The sequence below is a fragment of the Dermochelys coriacea genome, chromosome 2 (genome assembly GCF_009764565.3).
Source record: "Dermochelys coriacea isolate rDerCor1 chromosome 2, rDerCor1.pri.v4, whole genome shotgun sequence".
NCBI classification, from domain to species: Eukaryota; Metazoa; Chordata; order Testudines; family Dermochelyidae; genus Dermochelys; species Dermochelys coriacea.
This window is the reverse complement of record NC_050069.1, coordinates 17,485,013-17,506,512: the sequence shown is the minus strand read 5'-3', so window position 1 is coordinate 17,506,512 and position 21,500 is coordinate 17,485,013. Positions and strand designations below refer to the sequence as shown.

General features: G+C 43.6%; 1 protein-coding gene across 1 annotated transcript in view; it reads right to left on the bottom strand.

The window, feature by feature from the left end:
* The window catches only part of HHLA1 (HERV-H LTR-associating 1), a 47,645-nt gene that overhangs the window by 19,295 nt on the left and 6,850 nt on the right, over window positions 1-21,500 (bottom strand). Inside the window, exons 7-12 of the mRNA XM_043509854.1 lie at window positions 20,362-20,418; window positions 20,159-20,245; window positions 15,122-15,214; window positions 13,562-13,789; window positions 11,580-11,651; window positions 11,218-11,324 (exon numbers count right to left, since the gene is read on the bottom strand). Of these exons, the coding sequence (XP_043365789.1) occupies window positions 11,218-11,324; window positions 11,580-11,651; window positions 13,562-13,789; window positions 15,122-15,214; window positions 20,159-20,245; window positions 20,362-20,418 (644 nt within the window). The remainder of the gene's footprint in view (window positions 1-11,217; window positions 11,325-11,579; window positions 11,652-13,561; window positions 13,790-15,121; window positions 15,215-20,158; window positions 20,246-20,361; window positions 20,419-21,500) is intronic.

Genomic DNA, 21,500 nt, shown 5'->3' with positions numbered 1-21,500 from the left:
CCCCATTATGAGCTGGTGCATTTTCCTCCCTTTTTCCTGCTGGGATTCCTGGGCCTTTCTCCTCTCCAGGCTGTCTGTAAGGGTGAGCCTCTGGGCCCTGAGCTGGTTCTCTGAAGCAGTACAGGCTTGCAGCATTTCCTGGACCATGTCATCTGGAGTCCTCTTCTTTCCCCTCCCTATCTGGCTCAGGCGGTCCATGGGTATGGAGGGGGAGCCCCTGAAGGCCACAATACCAGCAGCTGTAAATACAACACAGAGAGGTACCATTGTCCAGAGTATTCCCAATGGAAATCGAAACTTAGGATACTGACCTCACTCCCCTTGATCCCCAAAAGTTGTAAGCACTACGTTCTCACTTCTCCTTGAGACTGATACAGCCCGGCACCAGTCACAGTACTTGCCATGGTGAGCATGGCCCGTGAAGAGGGTTGGGGGAATAGCTCACAGCCACGAATATAGCTATACAGGGCAATGGAACTCAATACTGACACCGTTTTCCACAGGCAGTAGTGATTTTAGCTGGTATCTCACTCCTGAGGGTAACAGAGGCAGAGAGCGCAAAGCTGCTGCTAGCCTGGGTACTACAATGGTGCCTGCTGAAGAAATCGCAGAGATCTCTACGGAGTATTCATGGGACATCCCGCTACACATAAACAAATAACTCTACATGGCCTCCCTCTGCCTAACTCCAGAGGAGAATGAAAAGCAGCTGGGAACTCTACCTCTTGTGGTAGTTGCACTACTTCTTCAAGCACAAGTTTAAAAAAAAGCGTAACAGCTGTGCCCTGCAACTTTGGGGGCTCCAGCCCTGTAATTTCAAAGCAAACTGCATACTTACCAGAGGCTCTTTCCCCTGTATCGGACTCGACTGTTAGGACTGGCTGGACTGCGGTAGAGTCAAAAACATGTCCTGGGTCGCTGCACAACTGGATCCCCACGTCACCTGTCCCCCCATATTCCTCCTCTTCTTCCTCGTCCACCTCCTCCTCCTCCTCTTCACTGTTCACAAAAAGCCTCTTGCTCAGACTTCTTGCAAGTACCCACAGTGGTGTTGGGGTTGGTCTCTGCAGAGGATGGCTTCTAGCTCTTTGTAAAAGCAGCAGGGCTGTGGCTCAGCACAAGATTGATTGTTGGCCTCCCTGGCCTTCTGGTTTGCCTGCCACAGCTCCTTGGCTTTCATGCGGCACTGCTGCTGATCCCTAGCCTAGCCCTTCTCCTGCATGCCCCAAGCAATCAGCTCGTTGATATACACGTGTCCCAGGCTGGATCAGCTCTGCGCCTGAACAGCCCTTCCTCGTCACAAGCAATCCAATATTTCCTGCCTACTCCAGCCGGGAGTGTGTCTGCGGTGTGTAGCCGGCTTTGTCAACTGGGCAGTTCGACTCAACCATGGAGAGTTCCCAGGTGTGCTCACCAAGTGGGGAACCAGGAAAAGGACTTTCAAAAACTCGTGGGCTTTAAAGGGGCAGGGCAGCTTCCTGTCTAGGCAGCAGAGTTCACAACAGTAACCAGTGTGGGGGATTGTGGGACAGCTCCTGGAGGCCAGTAACACGTGTACATAAGTAACGCAGCATCTACACTATCACTGCATCAACCTAGCTACATCAACCCTGGCTCTCTGCCCCTCAGGTGCTATTAATTTGGCATAATGGGACACTCACATCGATGGGAGCCAAATTTAAGTGTAGACACATCCACAGCTAGGTCGACCTAACTGTGTAGTGTCGACCAGGTGATAGAGTACTATTAAAATAAGAAAAGCGCAAGTAGAGAGTATAGTGCCCAAGCATTTGGGAAAACCCACAAAAATGGCTGAGAGCACAGAACACTGGCTCCAAACTCCCATATAGGCAAAAACCAAATGAACAAAATATACTAAGATGTACTTAGAAAGTTAACGCTCCCAAGAAGTGTGATCGTGGCTGACTAAAGAAAATTGGATGTTTGCAGTAGCAGCTGCATGACACACATGCACACACCCACATTTAGATAACGGCTCATTGTGAATCAATAACCAGCCAGCCGAAGTCAGAACGAGTTGGTATGCACAAGAGCTTTCCTAAATCAGAAATATCATTGTTAGACTGCCAAGTAAATCTGAACCAAGGTTTTGTTTCCAAGTCTCTGCATGAAAAACCCAGGGGTTGCTGAAAAAAAGCAACCCCCTCTACCTTCACTAAGCACACTGCTTAGGAGACATTTGCGTAGGGAATACAACATGCCAATTTTATCTCTCAGGCAGCTCCATTAGCACAAAAGGGCCACAAGGAAGCAGCGTTTGCCTTAAAAAAGGTTTCAGAGTAGCAGCCGTGTTAGTCTGTATTCGCAAAAAGAAAAGGAGTACTTGTGGCACCTTAGAGCCTAACAAATTTATTAGAGCATAAGCTTTTGTGAGCTACAGCTCACTTCATCGGATGCATCCGATGAAGTGAGCTGTAGCTCACGAAAGCTTATGCTCTAATAAATTTGTTAGTCTCTAAGGTGCCACAAGTACTCCTTTTCTTTTTGCCTTAAAAAAGTGATTGCAACCCACACTGTCGAGTCTTCATGTTGCTGCCCCTATTTTGACCAAGCAGTTATCACAGGAAGTTCTGTCTTATTCAGATTTATTAAAAACCCATTTCAAGCTACTACGATTTCCTTTGACAATGTCAAAACATTGTGTTTTATTTTTCCATATGCTTCCAATTAATCTACCACAAAGTCTTCCTCAAAGTGTCCCTCTCCTACTTTCCTTTTGAACTGTATTTGTACCTATTTATCCTCACCACAGAGCTATTCATATTCAATTTCCTATGTGCTCAAACCCACCCATGGGTCTTCATAAGAGAACCCCTCAATTAGTGTTTATGGAAATAGTTACAAAGAACATCCACAGATTAACTGGACATTTCCCACTCACTCACCTCATTTCCCACCTCCTTCCCCAAATGATGGATACAGGAATTTTACTGCATACCTTTGCTTTCTAATGCTGTATACAGAGTGTATTAGATAGCTCCTAATCATACAGCGGTTGTCAAACTTCATTACACAGTAACTCCTCCCCCCCCCCTTCTGACAACAAAAATTATTACATGACCCCAGGAGGTGGGACTGAAGCCTGGCCCCACTGTTCCAGGTGTGGGAGCCAAAGCCCACGGGCTTCAGCCCAGAGTAGGGGGCGGCCTGTAACCTGAGCCCCGCCACCCAGGGCTGAAGCCGAAGCCTGAGCCCTTGGGTTTCAGCTTCAGCCCAGGACAAAAAGAAAAGGAGTACTTGTGGCACCTTAGAGACTAACAAAGTACTCCTTTTCTTTCTGCGAATACAGACTAACACGGCTACTACTCTGAAGCTCAAGACAGTGGGGCTCAGGCTTCAATTTCAGCCCCAGGCCCCCAGCAAGTCTAATGCCTGCTCTGGCCACCCCATTAAAAAGAGGTTGTGACCCACTCTGGAGGCCTGACCCAACGTTTGAGAACCATTGAGCAGAACATGGTATAACAAGTTCCCCAGGCTGGAAGCCTAAACTAGGCAAATTCAGACGAGAACTAAGGTGCGAATTTTTAAGCGAGGTTAATTACAAATTGGAACAAATTGGGTATTAATGTGCTGGATTCTCTGTCATTTGAAGGATTGAAATCAAGACTGGCTGTCTGTATAAAGATATGCTATTGCTCAAACAGAGGGTATGAGCTTGATGCAGCAATTACTGGGTGAGGTTCTTTGCCGGTGCTATGGAGGAGGTCAGGCTAGATGATCATAATGGTCCCTTCTTGCCTTAAACTTCTTCCTTCTAGAGTCTAAGCTACTCTGCTTTTTTAATATTCCAAACCAGTCTATTCTTTACTCTATAATGCATGTAAATCATGAGTGCCTTGTACATTTCAATACAGGTGTAAACCCTGTCCCACCTGGTTGATGAAACGATACTCACATCAATCAGAACTCTTTAGCCACGACATCCAAATGCCATTCTAGAAGTGCAGTCATGCACTCTAGTGTGAAGTTATGGCACAGTAGCAGCTCTGCTTAAGGGCTGGAAGCACTTGGCCCTTGACCAGACTCTCACACTACACCTGAGACCTACCTCTAGGGCTTGATCCTATGTAGCTCTCCCTACACAGTGCTGAGAGCTCCCTCCGCCCCCACAAGCCAAGCTGAGCAAGACCAGGCCTATACCATATGACATCTTGTCCACACAACCTGGAGCACATGACTGAATTATACAGACTATATGGTATGAAGGGTGATCTAGTGGATAAGACATTGGACTAGCACTCAAGAAACCTAGCGTCATTTCCCAGATCCACCACAGACCTCTGTGTGAAATTAGGCAAGACCCGTAATCTACTTTGTGCCTCGGTTTCCCATCAATAAAATGGGGTAATAATTTTTTAACCTCACAGGATTGTGGTGAGAATAAATACATTAAAAACTGTGAGACACTCAGACATTCTGGTAATGGAAGGCCAGATAAGCATCTTAGAGGGAGGGACTATATTTGGCCTACTCCTGAAATCCTGCATCCTTGTCATATCTCCTCAAGCACAGCATTTCTCTCACACAATTTTAGTATCTTACCTACTTTAGATTGGTCAGAAAACATATGTGTTAATTGGAGGCAACCGTATGTATACTACTCTGTTCAAATGCTACCTTGCCTGGAGCACAGTTTGCAATGTAGCTTTGATTTCAGTCTGATACATTAGCATTATGAGAGGAGAGTGTGAACGTAACGTCTCCAAAAGGCAGTGGAAGAACATTAATTTGGTGTGATTTGCTCGGCAGCTAGAGCACTCTCCAGTTTGAAAAACAAAGTGATACTCAATATCAGTAAAGGAATAATCTGCTCCTGTACAGATTCCCTCCCTCTGCTGTGTGTTTGCCAATGCATCTTGTCTTCCCTGTGTCTGTCTTTTAGACTGGAAGCTCTTTGAGGCAGGCTCTGTCTCTATTTTAGTGTCTTATATAGAGCAGAGCATGTTAATGCTGAACAAATACATTATTATTAACAACACTTTGCAAGGAATCCAGCCTAATTCTGAGAGATTGAACACACTAGAGATGCTATGGTAAATCAAAACAGGATTGGCAGCACTAGTTTCAACAGGTCATCAGACATAATCCCACCTCCTTCCTACTCTCCCTTACCCCCTTTGACGTGGCTTGGCCCCCAGGGGGTGCCAGAAGAGAGCAGTCTCTGCCCTCAGGAGAGCCCAGGAAATGGGACTGCTGCCAGGCTTTGCCTGGGGCAGGATATGAGGAGACAGGCTTTTTGCATCTTTCCTCCTGTGTGCCGATAAGTCAGGAGTAAGCCAATATATGACCTTTCACATCCATATAGGCATTCAAATAGAATAGGGATGGTGAGGAGTGCAGCCTAACTTCCTAGATTGGTATCATAAATCAATATCCACAAAGTAAACTGCCAGCTTATTGATACACCGTAAGTGTTCACTCCTGCAACAGGATCATCTGATGCAGACCCCTACAGAATTCCACTGACTTCAGTGGGGCTCTGCATGGACAAAGGGGTCTATACTAGGAAATTCAATTGCAGGATGGTGATATAAGCAATTCCACCTTGATGTGGTCCTTAGTATATTTGCAGTCATTCCATCTATGAAAAGTAGGCATGCCAAATAATAGATAGGACATCCACAAATATTTCTATGTCCTGTCTTGTTCCAGACTAAATCTAAAGTGCAAAGACTTACTGATAGTCCCTCTCCTAATATTAAACCACATTATAGTTTTATAATATCACAGTGCAGTCAAAGTCTATGGCTAATTCAGTGGTTGATTTATGGAGCTGGGATTCTAGCTACGTATGAACATTAGTTAATACTCTATGTGCCTGATCCTGAATCAGTGAAGCCAATGCATGTTCTTCTCTGATGACAGCAGGATTAGATCCTCTGTGCACAGAGAAATCATCCCAGCTATCTCCAGGCAGTGCCAGTGAATGTGGGCAGGCATGTGCAGAATGTGGCTGGGCTTAACTGAGATGAATTACTGTAAGAGCTGTGTGTATGGGAGGGTCTATCCAGGATTGCTCAGGGTGATGGATCTGGGTCCTAAATCAAGTCTAATAATGATCTGGAGAAAGGGTTAAACAGCGAGGTGGCATATTTTGCAGAAGAGGCATTACACAAGTATATACAATAATGACGATCTAGAGAAGGTAAATCCTGTTATCCTGTTTTCATAACAGGACAACAAGGGGACATTCAATTAAATGAAAAGGTGACAAATTCAAAACGGATCAAAGGAAATACTTTTCCACACAATGTATGGACAATGAAACTCATTGCCACAGGATGATATTGAAGCCAAGAATTTAACAAGAATCAAACAGCGAATGACCAGTCAAATGGTCAAGAATATCCACAAGAATAAGTAATGTTGACAAAAAATTTGGAAGGGATATTAAACCTCAGACTTCAGGGTTTAAACCAAGCTCTAATTATTAGGGATTAGGATGAGAGCTTCATTGGGGCAGATTACCCACATCTACCTACTATGTGGTTTCTTCCCATTTCCTCTGAAGCATCTGGTGCTGGTCACTATCAGAAACAAGCAAAGGGGCTAGACAGAAAGGAAGGCACAGGGGCTGGGGTGCTAGCCTCAGAGTTGGGAGACCCGAGTTCCATTCCCAGCTTCACCGTCGACTTCCTGTCTGACCATGAGCAAGTCAGTTGGCTTCTGTGTGCATCAGTAGCACAGCCGTGCTACATGGAGGTGTTTGGAGGGAAAAATACATTAATGACTATGAGGTGCTCAAATACTGTGGTAATGGGGGGCCAAACAAGACCATGGGTCTGATGCTCTATGGCAATTCCTATGGATGCTGGGGATTCTCATCTGTGGAATGACTCCTGTCTGCAAAAAGCCTCTTTGGAGTCCATTTACAGAAAAAGAAAAGGAGTACTTGTGGCACCTTAGAGACTAACAAATTTATTAGAGCATAAGCTTTCGTGAGCTACAGCTCACTTCATCGGATGCATTTGGTGGAAAAAAAGTTTTTTTCCACCAAATGCATCCGATGAAGTGAGCTGTAGCTCATGAAAGCTTATGCTCTAATAATTTTGTTAGTCTCTAAGGTGCCACAAGTACTCCTTTTCTTTTTGCGAATACAGACTAACACGGCTGCTACTCTGAAACCTGTCATTTACAGAAAGTGGCTTTAAGAAACTCTTGAGCTTTCATGTGCCTGATGCCCCATTCCCACCACTTATTTCACTTCTGAATGCTGGGTTGGTTGTTCTTCACCTTACAGTGCCCTCCCACACAATAAAATTACATTTATGATCAGGAACCATGGAACAGCGGCTTTAACTCTTGAGGCCCAGCAGCGCTTGGCGGTTAATATCACCCTTCAAAACAGACACGGTCTGCCTCAAAGCAGAAACCCTGCTGCCACACCTGACAGTACAGCTTTTCTCTGGGAACACAGAAATCATTTCATTTTGACTACATGAAGTAGCCTCATGGGCTCCACCGAATTTCCTTTCTCAGGAGCAGTTTATAACTGAAGAACAAAAAACAACGCGGAGCAAAAGAGGACACAGAGAGCTCAAGGTCTGGCTCATTGAGTGCTTTGAAATATAAAAGACATGGGATAAATTTGCATCACATCACTCTAACTGGCTTTAATTAGCAGACAGGATGAGTGAATTTCATGTCATGGAAAAACAGTTCACATATTAACCTGGGGGCGGGTGGGCACACTCAGCCCATCATTCCTGGCTTTTGACCATGGCAATTCAGGAATGGAGCAGCTATCTGCAGCGGCTGAGAGGGACAACAGGGGGTTGCCTGTGGGTGAGCACAGGGCAAAGAAGACCAGCATGACAGGGTAGGTCACAATGAGGAGTATTCGGCTGCTGGAGACCAAGGGGAGAAAGACTAGTAGGGAGCCAGACAGTGGGGTGGTGGCCACACTGGGCATAGAGAGGAAGCAGAGTAGGGTGGCAGATTGAATGTAGGCAGGGTCCAGTGGGAAGCAGAGATACATGTCAGGAGGACAGGTGGATGTGGTGGTGGGAGTCTTGTGGTGGGAGTCTTCAACTGGGAGATGTGTTGCCTGATTGGGAGAAGGTCCATGACGGTCATTTTGGGTATTTTCAAAAATGAGAATGAGAATTTAAATAATGAAAAGAGAAGTAACTTTTCTGGAATTTGATGGTAACTAGGCAGGAAATTGGTGTGAATCCAGTGGGAGAGAGAAAAAAACATTCAAAATCTATTAAGCACCAGCAAAACGTCAGCAGCCATTCCATCTTGTGCCAGGAGCAGGTCAGATGGCACGAAGCTAAATAGGGATGGGTCAGCAGTTGGTCAGGAGACTAACTTGGTGCTGTGGTACGTGGTCTGATGATTCAGTAGGTCACATTCTTTTCTCTGCATTACTGACTAGCCAAAGGTCCTAGCACCAGTCTGGGGGCATGATGCTGCACTGCTTTATGATGAACAGTAGAATCAAGGTCTTGAATACTCATGGTCATCAAATATTCCACGGCTCTTTCTGAATAAACCACTGGGGTCCTGGCTAGATATTAACTGGGGAATTTGCATGCTGCTTAATTAAATTCCTTCCACTGTTCTGGTCACACATGCTTTTCTTTTTCACAACCTGTCCTACACTGTTGTGCAGCATTGCTGTGCTCTGGTAAACCGCTTTCATGTTCCACCCGAGAGGTGGCTGAAGTGAGCCCTTTGAAAAGGCAATCTGGGGTGCTCCAGCTTGAAAGTCACATTATAAAAACAAGTGTTATTAGAGAACTGAGTTCAATGGCTGCTCTCGAAAAGATAGCTTATCTGAGTCAAATAAAGTGAGTTTAAGGCTCAGTTTTTCAAAGCTGCCTGGAGGACTTGGATGTCAAATTCCCATTAACTGTGGTGGCTTAAGTGGCTCTGAAAATGTTTAGCCTAAATCAACATACAATCTTAAAATGAGGTAGTCACATTCCAGTCCAGGCGACAGAAAGGGAAGGAATTAAGATCAAGTGAAAATCAAGATTAAAAACCCCAAAACCACCAAATTCCACTCTTCTGCCATAGGAGGCACCCCCCCCCCCCCGGGTCAAGATAAGATGTATCGAAATATGTGAGTCCTTCTCCAGCCCAAACCTCAATAATCCTTTGAGTTTTGCTACTTACTGACTGCAGCTGGGGAAACCAACTTTACAGTTTGGTTTCCCTTAGCTTCCGTATGGTTCACCGCAGCCAGGAGACTCAAGTAGGAGTGCTAGCTATACATACTGAGGCCTAAATGTGGAACCAGCAGGGACAAGAACTGCAGCAGGGCATGAAGCTTCAAGATACAGAGTTAATTATTTTTGTACACTATAAATAAAATTTTCTCTGGCCTTGTTTTCGTCTCCTGTATTTCTTCCATGAATAATTTGGAACAAAGGCAGTGATGAGCCATACATAAAACCCATGATCCAATCACCCCCTGAACATTGAGAGAGCTCAAATTCAGCTCTGAATTTCTCAGCTTGGGACTGGATCTAAAATGAACCAGATAAAACCCCAGATAAAGCCTCACTTCTGAACTTCACTCCACTCCACACTCCCCTGCCTAAATAGTTGCATGGTAGGAAGACAGGATGCGGTTTGGCATGTGGGTTAATTGAAATGGAATGGGATGTTGGCTTAAGTCTTTATGTTTGTTATGAGTTTATGTTACTATTTTAAGAGCTTGTCTACATTACCTGCTGATCAACGGGCTGCGATCAATCCAGCAGGAGTCGATTTATCGCATCTAGTCTAGATGCAATAAATCAACCGCTGAGCGCTCTCCTGTCAACTCGGGTACTCCACCAGGGCAAGAGGCGCAGGTGGAGTTGACGGGAGAGTGTCAGCCATTGACTTACCGCAGTGAAGACACCGCGGTAAATAGATGTTAGTACGTCTACCTCAGCTACGTTATTCACATAGCTGAAGTTGCGTAACTTAGATCGTTTCCCCCCTTAGTGTAGACCAGGCCTAAGAGTCATATCCATGCATCACACTCTTACTGAAGTCAATGGGAGTTATGCTTAAAAAAGGATGACAAGATGTGGCCATAGTTGATTTTTCTTTTCCACTTCCACAGTAACACTCAACATGTTTCTTCCTATCTTAAGCATATGGTAGAATGGATAGAGCTGTCCTCACCAAGAGCACAAATGTTTATTTATTTCCTATGATAAGCACTGGCAAACATCTATCAGTTTTCCTAAATTTCTGGCTGCTGTTATGTTTAGAAGCAGAAGTTTCCTTCTGCTTCTGAATCATGTTTAAGGCTTTAACTTGACTTGCTATGCAGATTAAGCCTAAATCTACTTCTAAGCTACTGTGCTTTCCAATTGTCAACTCTGGACTAGATGATTTGGGGCTAATTTCCAAAAGAGCTCAGGGCCAGATGGTCATGGGTTCAGGACCCACAGTTGGGCCCAGATTTTTCAAGAGAGCTCCTTCTAGGCATCTAAATAGGGCCCAGATTTTCAAAAGTACTCAGCACCTAATACTTGTGGCTTGAGCTACATACCAAGCCTGCACCTAATCTTGTGAAAACCTAGCCCCGATCAGGCATCCTTGATGTGCCGATATTTACATCACCAAAGGAGGCTGGCCACATCCTGAGGCTTAGGAACTGCTGGACTAGTAAACAGTCTTGATTTTCTTTCTCTAGATTACATGTCGTGTGTAAAGCAACAGGGATTGACTTTTATTAGTAAGAGTATTTGAAGCATGCTATTTTCTTTTGGATAAGTGAGTTTTCAGATTCTCCCCAAAGTTAAAACCAACACATGTAACACATTAGTGTTTCTCAAACTTTTGTAGTACTGGTGACCCCTTTCACATAGCAAGCCTCTGAGTGCGACCCCGCTTATAAATTAAAAACACTTGTTTATATATTTAACATCATTATAAATGCTGGAGGCAAAGTGGGGTTTAGGGTGGAGACTGACAGCTCGTGACCCTCCATGTAATAACCTCGCGACCCCCTGAGGGGTCCTGACCCCCAGTTTGAGAACCCCTGACATAGGTGAATGCCTTTTTAGTAACATGTTTTGTATATTAGCGTTATATGACTCACAAATGGAATCAAAATGAAAGTGGCCCATTTTATATATGGGAGCACACAAATATATGTAACCTCAAAATATGACATACTGTCACATATTTAAAACACATCTGTCCTTTTCACATGGGAAAATCTGAGCAAGTGTATATTGTCAGTACCTCCATTTTTTGCTGCACAGAGAGCAGGTACTTACTGGAAGCTGTATGCAGTTTTGGTAACACTTCAGGCTTGAATACAGGGGTAGACAACAATAATGAAGGTAGATCTGTTATAAATGAAGGGAGGAAAAGAATACAACAGGCCTTGGCATTTTAATAGAAACATATGGCAGGTTCAGTAAACCATCAGTAGACCACATAAAATTACACATTTCACAAATCATCTGTTTAGATATGTGTGTATGTATGAGCCAACATACAGGGACAAATTAATTAATTCCTCTATCATAAATGTACCAGGCAGCATTATTTACTGGTTATCTCAGAACAACCTCGTTCTTGTACATAGGAAATAAACTTACCTGACTCTGTTTGGATAGATACTTTGATTACTTCAGGAGAAGCTGGCTGTGTCCAGAATGGATACATTTCAGCTATGGGAACAAAATCAAACACATTTCGATAGTTATTATTTCTTTCTTGTATAATGCCAACAGCATGCTTGGTGCGCTATAGGCAGATAAAGACACAGGATTCCTGCCCCCCCCCCCCCCCTTGAACTAGACAGCATATAAAATATGGGGAGATGATGAAGGGTGAAGTTCAACATGTATACTGTTATTCCTGAGGTTCTGGCAGGTCATAAACTAGTTGTGAGTAGACAAGGATTTATAATATGCCCCCTGGCATAATTCAAATGGCTGGGAGCATGTCAGAGAGGGCATTCCAGGCATATAAGGCCCAGGAATGAAAAGAACATGGCTGCTACTCTGACACCTGTCAGAAAGTGGGCTGATTGCTAAGTGGTGCGCGTGGAGTGAAGAAGGCAGAAGAAAGAGTCAGGAGCATGGAGGCCTTGGCTGGGTAAGTAGCTGCGGAAGGACAGACCCAATAATTGTATGTATCTCCCCTACAATGATGAAATCTCGTCACTAGAAAGAGGAAGAGGTTTTGGTAAATCCTGCATTTGCTCAGCAGAGACAGATGGCATTGGTGAAGATGTACCCACTGCAGAAACAAAGAACATATATTAAATTGTCCAGCCAGATTTCGGAGCTAATTCAGTACGCGTCACATAATATATATTTATGGGAAAGAATCATGGACTAGATTTTCAAAAACATCTAGTGATTTTTGCATGTCCAACTTGAGACTAGAGCTGCATGGAGAAAGGCCATTCCATTTTGTGGAGGCACTTCATATTTCAAAATGAGTTTTTGTTCCAATTTGGAATGAAAACCAAAAGTTTAGCATTTCTCTGTGAAAGGGAACTGTGCCCCAGCTCCAGGGCAATCCACCAGGGGGCCTTTGAAGCCTTGGGGCTCCGGTTCATGGGGATCTAGCATGGTGGGCTGCCGCAGAGCCCCTGACCTTGGAAGCCCACTGTCCCTAATTGGGCTGGAAGCCATAGTGCTTAGGAGCCACCCAGGAGGGCTGGCAAAGAGTAGGAAGGGAAAACTGGCAGGAAACCGGGCATGTGTGTGCCAATTCTGCCACAATTTAATCGAAATCAAACCATCTCCATGAAAATTCACTCGTCACTTTTGAAAATCATGGCCCAAGCTCTTTCCTCATCTGACTTGAAATTTTTCAACTTTGACATGTATGGAAGCAAAAAGTTACACGTGCTGGATGCTGATGATGTTTGTGGGAACTTTGATCTTGGGGTGGGGAAACTGTGCCCTTGTATGTCCACACTAGTTCTCATTTGGCCTTTTGAGGTACCGTGAACCTGACTCGCTTCTCTTCCCTTCTTATGCTCAGATTTTCAGGTAGAGGCTGGGGTGTTTGATGTCTGGAGGGTCAGAAGAAGAGTTTCTATTGTTCTTTGCACCCCTGTGACACTATCTGAGCTGGCTGCTCCCTGAAAATGACGGGGATAGGCCAGGGCTGATGTAATTTGTTGAATGTGAGGACTGTTTTCTCAAGACGGCAGCAAGCTCAAGCTTGATGCTTTTCTGCAGGAAGTAACATTTCAGTGGATTGGGGGCCACAGAAAATCCATGATTGGATCTAACAGGAGCTGTTTTTCTCTCTCTTCCCCATCCTGTTAAGCCCACATTCTCCTTCCAGCACACAGCCCATGAATAGCTCTACAGAGGGTAGGAAGTTGGGCCAAGAAAGAATAATTTCCCTGGGCTACAGAGTGCCTGAAGAGTAACTCCACAGCTGCTGTTCCAATGCACTCCCTACACAGGAAGAGACAAGCTGAGTGATCACATGAGCAGGATTTGGCCTTTAAGCCTCACTGAACATATATAAGCAAAGGACATAATCTACTGAGTGAGTGAGAGCCCTTATGTTCCCAGGCATCTGATCACAGCAGACCATTCTCTGAACTCACTTGATGGCTGTATTTGGGGTAAAACATCATCACTTTCCATGGTAGTAGGAGGTGGCCTTGTAGTGCCATGTCCTTTTGAAGCATCTGTCTGTAACCACAAGGGCAGCTGTAGAATTGGAAATCCAGATCCTTTCAAACCAACAGTCTTTGGCCATGTGGGAAATCTTGTAGATAGGATTTCATCTCCTTTCCATTCAATGGTCTGTTCCCAGGAAGGCATCCTGGTCGCTAAAGCCATAAAAGAACAGGAAGGATTTTGTTATCTGATTGCACATTGATGTACACTTCTAGTGCAGCACAGCCAATGCCAAAACATCCAGAAAATGGTGAACATAACACTTTGGGGAACATGTCTACAGTACATATGGTAAAACCTATCGATTCCTAGAACATGTTGAATGGCAACTGCTCAACCTCGTTAGCAAGGTCAGGGGAGAGATGGATGCATGGTACAATTTCATTTCATTCAACATTTTCTGTTTTCTGAATGGAAAAAAAAGTTTTCAAAAACAAACATTTTACTGAAAAGTTTTCTGTTTATTGTATAAAAAAAAAAAAAAAAGGAAAATTAAATGGTTTTTTTCAGTTTTTTCCCCTTGAAAATAATTCTATCATTTCCTAACCAGCTCTTCTGCTGAGCTAAGAGGTGAGGGTTAAGGAGGGGGATCATGGGAAGGGCATGTGGGGGAAAAGAAAAGGGATGAGTTTGGTGGGAGAGGGAGGGCAGAAAGTGGGATTTGAGAAGGATTGGAGAAATTGGGTGGAGGGAGTGAGACTAGGAATGTGAAAGACAGTGAAGGTTTGGTGTGAGAGGCTTGAGAGACCTGGAAAGGGAAAGAGTTTGGGGATAAAGAGGAAAAGTGTCTGTGAGAAGGGAAAAGATGAATATTTAGAGGTAGCTGGGAGGGAAAAGATGGTCTAGTATCTTGGCCCTGGCCTAGCACTTGACAGATGTGGTTCAAATCCCTGCTCTGCCACAGACCTCCTGTGTCTCCTTGGGAAGTCACTTAGCCTCTCTGTGCATTCGTTCCCTATTTGTAAGATGGGGATAAATAGCTCTTCCCTACCTCACAAGGTATTTTGAGGATAAATACATTGAAGACTGTGAGATACTACAATAATGGAGGCCATGTAAGTACCTTTGATAGTTAGATAGAGAAAGAGGAGACAGACTGGTGAGAAGGAGGGGTTTATGGGGAGAATGAGTGAGATTTGGGAAGCATCTTGAACAGTCTCCTCCATCTCACATGCCCTGCAACCATGTTTCCTTAATTCATATCCCTCCGTAAGACGCTTCTTCTGTGAACAATGAAGTTATTTAAAAAAAAAGCTTTGTGCCACTTTGTGCACAGAACTTCGAATCCCCAATCACACACTATTAGCCTAATGTGTAATGTTTCTCCAGTTTACATATCTTGTGCTTTAGGAAAATGCTGTGCTTTCCTCTAGATTTTGTACTGCACCGAGCACACAGTGGTGCGAACAAAATAAGAAACAGAAATTCATTTCAACTAGTCTGCCCAGGAGATTAAATATTTAGTTCTGAGGATACTTGCATACTTTTAAATGTCCAAATGTCTTCAGGGGGCTCATCCGCGATCTTGTCAGGGTCTTCTCGTAAGGTTGTTAAACTGGGAAGAATTGAGTCTGTATCTTTTAGTTAGTAAAAGTTAGAGTTAGTTGTATCCTGCCATGCTCAGAATCCAAAACAAATTTTGAAAGCATTTGGATATGTAAATCAAACACATGGGTTTAGATTGAGTTCTGGTGTAAGAGAAACAGCCATTGTCTTTGAAAGAAAAGTAGCTATTGGGCAAAATGTCTATATGTTTTTACTGTTTTGTTAAAATAGGAGAAATAATTTTCTTGGACTTTATCCTGCATAGGTAAAATTCCCATTGACTTCACTTATAATATTTGTGATGTTCATATTGAGCAGAAGACCAATTCACCAGTGGCTGCATGAGGTCAACATTTTAGTGTAGCTCAATCTACCATGCAGTTTAGGTTACCAAAACAGGTCTTGCTGTAGCAACTGGCCAAGTGTATCTTATCCCCCTCTAGTGGGTAGCTCACATAGACGATAACAGCTTATTACTGCTGAGAGTTAATGGAGTTAGTCCTTTAAATCAAGTGCAGTAGAGTCCTGTGGTTTCGGTACTGACTGTTCCCAGCTCTGGAGATCCTATTTTCACACAAGTGTTTGTTATTCTGGGGAAATTCACCTAGATTTACTTTCCCAGATGTGTATCTATGGAATGAACACAAGTATCTTACAAACCTTACAGAATATATAACCTTACGGATATCATCTATTCATCTGTATAGGAAGAGACTGGACTGCAGTGACTGACAAGTTCATTGCTAGATAGAATTCTAGCTCCCTCATCTCCCATCCACATCTTAGGCCCTCCAAACATCTAGAGAAGACAGCTCATGGGGTCATGACTACATCTATCTCTCACACACCACACTCATGTGGTGCATAGAAGAACATACTCTTCTGCCCCTAAACATGGTCCCAGCATGTCACCTCTCCATTATCTCCCACCTTTCAGAGAGATGTACAAATTCCCCACAATATCTCCAGTTGGGGTAATTGCAACACCTTTCTCCTAAATGACTATGCTTTTGTATCCAAATTAGAAGTATACATCTCTGGCTTCTTTTCTCTTAGTAAGCAAACCAGGCACCTCCTAAATCTTACACCAGGCACTTAAGACCACACTCAAGGATAACGCATTAGATGAACATCTAATCAATCTTCCTATTATTTTCTTCTAATTATTTGTGCTTTCTGAGAGCAAATTCAAGGTCTTAGCAGTGCTGTTGAGTCAAATCCTGTAAGGTGTTGAAAATCTACAATCCCCAAGGAAGTCAAAGGGCTATGGAGTATGCTCAGTACCTATCCTCATTTAAGGGCCTGATTGAAAGCCCATTGAAGTCAATTGGAAGACTTCCATTGACTTCAGTGAGTTTTGGATTAGGTCATAAAGGTCAGACCAGGGCTGGATTTCCAATTAGGCACAATTGGCACGTACCTAGGGGTGCTGGCATTCTAGGGACGCCTTACCTTTCTAAAACTGTGTGCCACAGAAAGGTCAGCTGTAGGCAGGGGGGTTCTGAAGATGCGGTGCCGAGGGGCTTGTAAGTTGTAAATCCAGCCCTGGGCCAGACACTGCATCCACTGAAATCAATAGAAGTTTTGCCTTCAATGGATGATAGATCTGACCCCAAATGTGGTGATGTGCCAGTGTTGCATTTAACTCATACACAGTTTCCTGTGGTTCATGTGTTGTATAAGCAGACAAGTAAATCTCTGCATTCATTGCAGTGGGTAACAAGAAAACATGTTCACAGGTTTCAGAGTAGCAGCCGTGTTAGTCTGTATTCGCAAAAAGAAAAGGAGTACTTGTGGCACCTTAGAGACTAACAAATTTATTAGAGCATAAGCTTTCGTGAGCTACAGCTCACTTCATCGGATGCATTTGGTGGAAAAAACAGAGGAGAGATTTATATACACACACACAGAGAACATGAAACAATGGGTTTATCATACACACTGTAAGGAGAGTGATCACTTAAGATAAGCCATCACCAACAGCAGGGGGGGGAAGGAGGAAAACCTTTCATGGTGACAAGCAGGTAGGCTAATTCCAGCAGTTAACAAGAATATCAGAGGAACAGTGGGGGGTAGGGTGGGAGGGAGAAATACCATGGGGAAATAGTTTTACTTTGTGTAATGACTCATCCATTCCCAGTCTCTATTCAAGCCTAAGTTAATTGTATCCAGTTTGCAAATTAATTCCAATTCAGCAGTCTCTCGTTGGAGTCTGTTTTTGAAGCTTTTTTGTTGAAGTATAGCCACTCTTAGGTCTGTGATCGAGTGACCAGAGAGATTGAAGTGTTCTCCAACTGGTTTTTGAATGTTATAATTCTTGACGTCTGATTTGTGTCCATTCATTCTTTTACGTAGAGACTGTCCAGTTTGGCCAATGTACATGGCAGAGGGGCATTGCTGGCACATGATGGCATATATCACATTGGTAGATGCACAGGTGAACGAGCCTCTGATGGTGTGGCTGATGTGATTAGGCCCTATGATGGTATCCCCTGAATAGATATGTGGACAGAGTTGGCAACGGGCTTTGTTGCAAGGATAGGTTCCTGGGTTAGTGGTTCTGTTGTGTGGTGTGTGGTTGCTGGTGAGTATTTGCTTCAGATTGGGGGGCTGTCTGTAAGCAAGGACTGGTCTGTCTCCCAAGATCTGAGAGAGCGATGGCTCGTCCTTCAGGATAGGTTGTAGATCCTTGATGATGCGTTGGAGGGGTTTTAGTTGGGGGCTGAAGGTGATGGCTAGTGGCGTTCTGTTGTTTTCTTTGTTGGGCCTGTCCTGTAGTAGGTGACTTCTGGGTACTCTTCTGGCTCTGTCAATCTGTTTCTTCACTTCAGCAGGTGGGTACTGTAGTTGTAGGAATGCATGATAGAGATCTTGTAGGTGTTTGTCTCTGTCTGAGGGGTTGGAGCAAATGCGGTTATATCGTAGCGCTTGGCTGTAGACAATGGATCGAGTGGTATGATCTGGATGAAAGCTAGAGGCATGTAGGTAGGAATAGCGGTCAGTAGGTTTCCGATATAGGGTGGTGTTTATGTGACCATCGCTTATTAGCACCGTAGTGTCCAGGAAGTGGATCTCTTGTGTGGACTGGTCCAGGCTGAGGTTGATGGTGGGATGGAAATTGTTGAAATCATGGTGGAATTCCTCAAGAGCTTCTTTTCCATGGGTCCAGATGATGAAGATGTCATCAATGTAGCGCAAGTAGAGTAGGGGCATTAGGGAACGAGAGCTGAGGAAGCGTTGTTCTAAGTCAGCCATAAAAATGTTGGCATACTGTGGGGCCATGCGGGTACCCATCGCAGTGCCGCTGATTTGAAGGTATACATTGTCACCAAATGTGAAATAGTTATGGGTCAGGACAAAGTCACAAAGTTCTGCCACCAGGTTAGCCGTGACAGTATCGGGGATACTGTTCCTGACGGCTTGTAGTCCATCTTTGTGTGGAATGTTGGTGTAGAGGGCTTCTACATCCATAGTGGCTAGGATGGTGTTTTTAGGAAGATCACCAATGGACTGTAGTTTCCTCATGAAGTCAGTGGTGTCTCGAAGATAGCTGGGAGTGCTGGTAACGAAGGGCCTGAGGAGGGAGTCTACATAGCCAGACAATCCTGCTGTCAGGGTGCCAATGCCTGAGATGATGGGGCGTCCAGGATTTCCAGGTTTATGGATCTTGGGTAGCAGATAGAATACCCCAGGTCCTGGCTCCAGGGGTGTGTCTGTGCGGATTTGTTCTTGTGCTTTTTCAGGGAGTTTCTTGAGCAAATGCTGTAGTTTCTTTTGGTAACTCTCAGTGGGATCAGAGGGTAATGGCTTGTAGAAAGTGGTGTTGGAGAGCTGCCTAGTAGCCTCTTGTTCATACTCTGACCTATTCATGATGACGACAGCACCTCCTTTGTCAGCCTTTTTGATTATGATGTCAGAGTTGTTTCTGAGGCTGTGGATGGCACTGTGTTCTGCATGGCTGAGGTTATGGGGTAAGCGATGCTGCTTTTCCACAATTTCAGCTCGTGCACGTCGGCGGAAGCAGTCTATGTAGAAATCCAGGCTGCTGTTTCGACCTTCAGGAGGAGTCCACCTAGAATCCTTCTTTTTGTAGTGTTGGCAGGAAGGTCTCTGTGGGTTAATATGTTGGTCAGAGGTGTGTTGGAAATATTCCTTGAGTCTGAGACGTCGAAAATAGGATTCTAGGTCACCACAGAACTGTATCATGTTCGTGGGGGTGGAGGGGCAAAAGGAGAGGCCCCGAGATAGGACAGATTCTTCCGCTGGGCTAAGAGTATAGTTGGATAGATTAACAATATTGCTGGGTGGGTTACGGGAACCATTGTTGTGGCCCCTTGTGGCATATAGTAGTTTAGATAGCTTAGTGTCCTTTTTCTTTTTGACGTCAAGAATTATAACATTCAAAAACCAGTTGGAGAACACTTCAATCTCTCTGGTCACTCGATCACAGACCTAAGAGTGGCTATACTTCAACAAAAAAGCTTCAAAAACAGACTCCAACGAGAGACTGCTGAATTGGAATTAATTTGCAAACTGGATACAATTAACTTAGGCTTGAATAGAGACTGGGAATGGATGAGTCATTACACAAAGTAAAACTATTTCCCCATGGTATTTCTCCCTCCCACCCCACCCCCCACTGTTCCTCTGATATTCTTGTTAACTGCTGGAATTAGCCTACCTGCTTGTCACCATGAAAGGTTTTCCTCCTTCCCCCCCCTGCTGTTGGTGATGGCTTATCTTAAGTGATCACTCTCCTTACAGTGTGTATGATAAACCCATTGTTTCATGTTCTCTGTGTGTGTGTATATAAATCTCTCCTCTGTTTTTTCCACCAAATGCATCCGATGAAGTGAGCTGTAGCTCACGAAAGCTTATGCTCTAATAAATTTGTTAGTCTCTAAGGTGCCACAAGTACTCCTTTTCTTTTTAAGAAAACATGTTGTTATTCATTTATTCCTTCAGGATGTACTTACCCAGGAGCGCAGACATATTACTGGAAAATGTGTAATTAATAACAGGAGACTTCTCTATCATTTCCCAAAAGTCAGACATATTTCTGCCTGCAAAAATACATGCACAGAAATAACAAAGGGGATTAAAGCAGTAGATTCTTGATTCAATCAGTGCTGTAAGTGTAAAGGGTTATATTCTCAAAAGGGATAAGTTCTACATTTACCTATTCGGCCTGCCATCACACAGATATAGATACAGTCTGAATCATTGCTCTGACTCACTGAAAGGGAAAACAAATGTAGATCAAATGCTTTTTATTAGAGTATTTTAAAGGAGTTGAAATCATGGAGTCAAAATCCACCTAGTAGGGGTGACTACTAGAGCTGGTTGAAAAAATCTCAATCCAAATTTGGTTTTTGACAGAAAATTCAGTTTTCGATTACATGAAATTTTTCACAAAAGTGCCTGCTTTCCATAGAATATTTCAATTTTCTTCAAAGAAGCAAGATATTTCCATTCAAAAACTGAAATATTTTGATTTGAATATGTCTCTGTGATGTCTTATAGGAACTGTAGTGTAGGTGCCTCATGTTCCCTTTCTCCTCTATGAGCTAGACTCCTCCTTGTGAACTACATCTCCCATGATGCATTATATGCAGGGACTCCCATGATGTATTGCCTCTATTGTCCAAGAGGGGAGATGGCTGTGCCTCATGGAAAATATAGTCCAACCAGGGAGTCCACCTTATGCAGGACAATGGGAACATAAGACATCTGAACTACAGCTCCCATGAGGCATCGTGACAGCACTTCCAAATGAAAATATTTTTGTTTTCAACTGAAGTATTTTGGTTTCTGGATGAAATTTTTCAGTATTCAAACGTCCTCCAAAAAATAAACCAAATTTGATTTTTTCCCCTTTTTTGTCCAAATGAAAAAAATCCCTATTTCAAACCAGTTCTAATAGCTACTCACCAGTATAAGAGGAGCCTAGGTTGGAAGAGTCCTTTCTTGAGTCTGGTTCACTCCCAAATGTACAGTTTTTTAAATAGCAAATAATAAATCAACAATTATTTTTACAAAATTACCAAATAACTGCACCTCAGAATTTGAAGTATTCCTATTAATCTGTCTGTCAATATAGTTAGGAAATTCTGCAATTTTAAGGTAATATTATTTATGGTTTGATTATGCAGTCCTTAGTCAAGTTAATGTGCAGTAGCTCAGCTGAGCAGTCTCTTTAAAGTCAGTGGGATTCCTTGTGGAGTAAATTGCTACCAGATGTAAGGAAAGGTGTCAGAATCTGACTCTGAGTTATATAAGATTTTCAGCCAATTCACAGGATTTTAAGGGTAACAGCCA